Below are 6,000 nucleotides of genomic sequence, written 5' to 3' on the forward strand. Positions count from 1 at the left end.
TAAGTCAGGAGCTTGATAGAATGCTCTCCACTTGCTCCAACACTGAAGCAGCTCCACACCATCCAGGACAAAACAGCCCGCCCATCCATCCTCTGATGTACCGTGGCTGCAGTGTCTACCATCTACAAGATCGTACATACTGCAGCAACTCACGAGGGCTTCTTCGGCAGCACCTCCGAAATCCGTGACCTCTTCCACCTTGAAGGACAAGGGCAGCAGGTGCATGGGAACATCATGACCGCCCCTTTCCCCTCCAAGTCTCACACCATTCTGACTTGGAAGTATATCGCCGTTCTTTCATAGTCGCTGGGTCAAAATCCTGGAATCACCTTCCTAATAGCACTATAGATGTACCTTCACCACAAGGACTGCAGTGGTTCAATAAGGCGATTCACCACCATCTTCTCAAGGGCAATTGGGGATGGGCAATAAATGTTGGCCTTGCCAGCGATGCTCACATCCCATTAATGAATGACAAAAAAATAATATACAGATTGTCTCCAGCGCAGATGGTGTAGCTTTCATATGGATGTGCACGTATACCACTGTCAACGTTTATGCTGCCTGTAAAGATACCTCAAGTAGAAACATTCTGGAATTACGTTGTGGAATACTATCACAGTAAAACACTTCAGGGTAGATTTTCCAAGGACCTTGCCTGTGCCGAGCTCACCCCAGTGTGATTTGCTGATAAATGTTCATGACATGCAAGGTGCAGCTTATGAGCAAGACTTGGAAAAGCTATCCTTTATTATGTTCATGTGAAATTTAACATAGACATTAAGCCATGCACCTGATAAATGAATTTAGGAATAAACCAACTTGTATCTTTTTTCGCCCCCCCAACAGAAACGAAGAGGCAAGGGAGGGAATGACATTTACCAGGTAGGAAAGAAATGATCAGAGTTGCTGTCTTCTGAAAAAGACATACGAATGACATGCAAGCCAGTAAGCTGGCCTCCCATCTTCCACCCGACATAAACTTGAGCTCATCCAAAACTCCTGCCTATATCATAACTCGCACCAAATCACATTCACTGGTCACCTCTGCTTGCTGACCTACTTTGGCTCCCGGTCTACCAACATCTTAATTTTAAAATTCTCATCATTATTTTCAAATCCCGCCAGGGCCTCGTCCCTAACATCATCCAGCCCTACAACCCTCCGAGATCTTTGTGCTGCTCCAATTCTGGCTTTTTGCGCACCCCCGATTTTAATTAATCCACCATTGGCAGCCATGCCTTCAGCTGCCTCGGTCCTAAGGTTTGGAATTCTCTCTTTAAACCCCTCTACTTCTTTCCTCGAAGACGCTCCTTAAAATCTACCTTTAACCAAGCTTTTGGCCATCTGTCCTAATGTCTCCTTGTATGGCTCGGTCAAAATTTGTTTAATAATGCTCACATGAAGCGTGTTGGGACGTTTTACTTTGTTAAAGACACTATAAATTGTTGCAGGTAGCATATACACAATCCTGGTAAAAATTGACACTCTTATACGATTGTTTCCGTAGGAACCCTCACAGGAAACCTATTCCACATGGATTCAAACCAGAAAACTTTAAAAACCCTCCGTATCTCCCACCGATATTAGAGGATTAAAAATACAAACACCTTAAACAAAGTACATTTCTGTGATCTTGTGCTCATGGTGGGGTGACATGCCCAAGAGATTGGACGGTGGAAAATCAGGGCTTTGGGGGGCAATTTGCGCCATCATTGGGCGCCGTTCATTTAGTGCCTGGTGATTTTTTTGACGTAATTGGTCATTTGAAATTTTCCCCAGTTTTGGCATTAGCGGCAGATTTTTTTTGCCGTTGGTCTGTGTTGAAAAGGGATTCGCGCTGTTTATGGCCATTTATGCCAGTTTCCCCAACAACTCTTTTTTTCAAAACGGCACAAAGACCGTGGCTATCTTTGTAAAAAAAGCCTACCTTAAGTTAAGGAAATTGGCGCTGGCCTGCTGCAATCCCAGGCCGAAGGTCCTCCACGCACCCAGCCCACTGCAATCCTGGGCCGAAGATCCTCAACTCACGCAGCCCATTGCAACCCCTGGTCGAATGGTTGCCCGCTCCCAGAATAAGTGTCTAATATCCCTTATTGGTGATCAGTATTTTCAGTTAATTTGGCATACAAAACTACTTAATGTAAAATATTTAAGTGTTGATTTGTAGTTAAGAGTTGAGAGTGGGGGGCACGATGGAGGGGAAGGGGAAAGGAAATAAACATCCTAGAAACATAGAAAATAGATGCAGGAGTAGGCCATTCGAGCCTGCACCGCCATTCAATGAGTTCATGGCTGAACATGCAACTTCAGTACCCCATTCCTGCTTTCTCGCCATACCCCTTGATCCCCCTAGTAGTAAGGACTACATCTAACTCCTTTTTGAATATTTTGTGAATTGGCCTCAACAACTTTCTGTGGTAGAGAATTCCACAGATTCACCACTCTCTGGGTGAAGAAGTTTCTCCTCATCTCGGTCCTAAATGGCTTACCCCTTATCCTTAAGACTGTGACCCCTGGTTCTGGACTTCCCCAACATTGGGAACATTCTTCCTGCATCTAACCTGTCTAAACCCGTCAGAATTTTAAACGTTTCTATGAGTTCCCCTCTCATTCTTCTGAACTCCAGTGACTACAAGCCCAGTTGATCCAGTCTTTCTTGATATGTCAGTCCCACCATCCCAGGAATCAGTCTGGTGAACCTTCGCTGCATTCCCTCAATAGCAAGAATGTCCTTCCTCAAGTTAGGAGACAAAAACTGTACACAATATTCCAGGTGAGGCCTCACCAATGCCCTGTACAATTGTGGTAACACCTCCCTGCCCCTGTACTCAAATCCCCTCGCTATGAAGGCCAACATGCCATTTGCTTTCTTAACCGCCTGCTGTACCTGCATGCCAACCTTCAATGACTGATGTACCATGACACCCACCTCACATTTATCCACATTATACTTCATCTGCCATGCATTTGCCCACTCACCTAACCTATCCAAATCACTCTGCAGCCTCATAGCATCCTCCTCGCAGCTCACACTGCCACCCAACTTAGTGTCATCCGCAAATTTGGAGATACTATATTTAATCCCCTCGTCTAAATCATTAATGTACAATGTAAACAGCTGGGGCCCCAGCACAGAACCTTGCGGTACCCCACTAATCACTGCCTGCCATTCTGAAAAGTAGCCATTTACTCCTACTCTTTGCTTCCTGTCTGCTAACCAGTTCTCAATTCACGTCAGCACATTGTCATTCGTGTTATTACCTTGCACAATAACTCCTGCTGAATGTAAATAAAGGGGCCCTGAGCCATCATCAGTGCCTTTTCCATTGCCACAGAAGAATTTAAAGCAGGCTTTTTCCAACGCATGCGCAGCGATTTTTTTTAAAAAAAAAACAGCACATGCGCATTGATTTTTTTCAGCACATACAAGCTCCAGCCCCAGAATTATCTTCTGGTAGCACGCCGCTAAAAATAACTTCTGCTTTGTGGAAAGTGCTTTTTTTTTTGCGCAAACGGGGGGGGGGGGGGGGGGGGGGGAAACTTACGTTATCGTACGTGGGTGCCAGAAATAGTAAATGTGGAAAATCACAACCATAGTATATTTGACCCATATTCTCTGCGAGCATGGGTTTCCTGCAAGTCATCATGGAATTGCACTAGAGAAACATATATTGAGTAGAAAAGTTTTTCCCTTTGATACATGCAATTACCTAACAATTTCAGTGGAATTATCTTGCAGGGACTGAGTACAGCTACACAAGATACATATGACCACCTGCAAATGCAGCAATTACCAGCTGTGCCTCCACCTCCTCGTCGCTGAGATTCTGGGATTGATATTGTAATACGAAGACAACCAACAGTGGAAAACCTGTAGGATTAACTCAATTCCACCAGCATAAAAGTTAATGCTAATTTGGAAATTGTTCCCAACAATGTTATTTACTTGCAAAATTCAACATTTAAAAAAAATGTATTACCTAGAAAAAAAATCACTAAAATAAGTAGTCTATAATAACTGTGCCAACACCTGCAAGCTTATATGCCTCTGTAGATCATATTGTATTGGTTAGTACTTTTCAGGTAATACGAGAAAAGTAGGCTGAGCCTACACGAATGTTTGAAACAATTATATTTTTTGTTGCACATTTGCATAGGACATAATGAAATGCTATGCTACACTGGAGCTGAAAATATTTAAAGTAAAGGTAACAAATATACCTAAATGGAATATGCATTTAGAAAGATAAATAAATTCTAACAGTGCAAAATGGAAAGAATCGGCATTAAAGCAGAATTAGGGCTTTCAATCCAATATTGAAATCCATTGAAAGCATTTTTGGATTATTTGAGTTATTATACAGATAAAAACTATGTATATACTACTATAAATGCAAAGTAACAATCTTTTTAGTTGTAAACATTTTTCTAACTACCAATTGAATTAATTTACTTCAGTGTTATTGTCTGAAAATAGGTTGTTATAAAGTGTTGTGCAAGACAGGATGATGTTACCATGCAAATTCTAGTCTCGCTTTTCATGTTGCAACAGAAAATAAACTATTTAATTCCCTCCACTGTTAAACATTTAGGCTTTGAATTTGGCTTACAAAGTAACATTTTTTATATATCCATTTTTTTTAAATGAATATGTATTTATTTAAAATTTGATGATAAATTATCAAGAATATTCAAAAACGCAGGAAAAGGATATGAATAAAGCCTTTGTAATCACACAAGTGCTTTTCAGATTGTGTGCCTTTGTATTGCACCTGCCATTCAAAGAATCTTTGGCCAAATTTTATTGTAGTTGCCTATACATTCAATAACCACTGCATAAATACAAGAAATGCAATGGCTACTTAGCTCATGTGTGATAGTTATATTTTTTTAACGCAGCGAGTTATAATGATCTGGTGGAAGCAGATTCAATAGTGACTTTCAAAAGCAATTCGATTTATATTTAAAAAGGAAAAATTTGCAGGGTAAAAGGGAAATAGTACTAATTGGACGTCTTTCGGATGAGACATTAAACCGAGGCCCCGTCTGCCCTCTCAGGTGGACGTAAAACAATCCTAAGGTTCTGGCGGAAATTTTTTATAGATAGTACATCAGCAAATCAGAAGTAACTAACTCAGCTACAGCTACTACTAATTACCTTAAAGCCCTGTATTAGGCATTTTTTGTTTTGCATTCAGAAAATAAGGTCCTGGTTGCTTTAAAAAGCAGCTTTCTTTGTTTACTAATAATGATTGCAGCAATCAGACTAAATTCATCATAATCTTGGCACAGCATTTTGAACACTCTTTATAAAAAAGTCTTTGTAAAGATATACATCCATGAACAAAGCAAAGAACAATTCATAATTAATTTTATGCATAGGCAGATCCAGAATGGTGGTGAAATTAGTTGTTTCTTTTAAATGAATGGGCAACCTGAACATCTACAAAAGGTGAAATTAACAGCCAAGCTTCATTTTCAAGAAATGTAATGCCCCATCTAATTGTTACAATTTGAAACAGCACTCCAGGGTACTGTTAACTTATTTTGAATCTGGGCTTAACTAATTTAGAGATATGATTCTATTTCTTGCTTAATTTTCTTCGATTGTTGCTTAGAGATTTGTAGTCATTGTTCATTTTACATATTATGTATTTAAGATGTTCTGTTTTCTGTAAAGCCTATCAACTTTTCTGTATTAAAAATGGTAGTTATCAAGATTGATTTCAATATTAATAATCCTTTAGTCCCAAGGACAGTGTGTCATTTGGAGGATCTATTTTTCAGTGAAGCCCAACAGTTTTTCCAATTAATTAACATAATTACATCAAAATCGATGAAAGTATGAGAACTATTAGTGACAATGGTAAAATGACCATGAGCCAAGAATGTATTATGCTAAGAATATGCATTATAAACGGACAAATTTACACTGAATAGCACAAATTCTGTAATAGGCACGATTTAAACAATATAATCTCGTAAGAGGTGGGTTTA

General features: G+C 39.9%; 1 protein-coding gene across 1 annotated transcript in view; it reads left to right on the forward strand.

Moving 5' to 3' along the window:
• cd247 (CD247 molecule) overlaps window positions 1-4,307 on the forward strand; it is a 106,002-nt gene extending 101,695 nt beyond the window's left edge. Inside the window, exons 7-8 of the mRNA XM_070892970.1 lie at window positions 850-885; window positions 3,743-4,307. Coding sequence (XP_070749071.1) covers window positions 850-885; window positions 3,743-3,826 — 120 coding nt within the window. The 3' untranslated portion in view covers window positions 3,827-4,307. The remainder of the gene's footprint in view (window positions 1-849; window positions 886-3,742) is intronic.
• The last annotated feature ends 1,693 nt before the right edge of the window (window positions 4,308-6,000 follow it).

This window comes from Pristiophorus japonicus, chromosome 11, assembly GCF_044704955.1.
Source record: "Pristiophorus japonicus isolate sPriJap1 chromosome 11, sPriJap1.hap1, whole genome shotgun sequence".
Taxonomy (NCBI): domain Eukaryota; kingdom Metazoa; phylum Chordata; class Chondrichthyes; family Pristiophoridae; genus Pristiophorus; species Pristiophorus japonicus.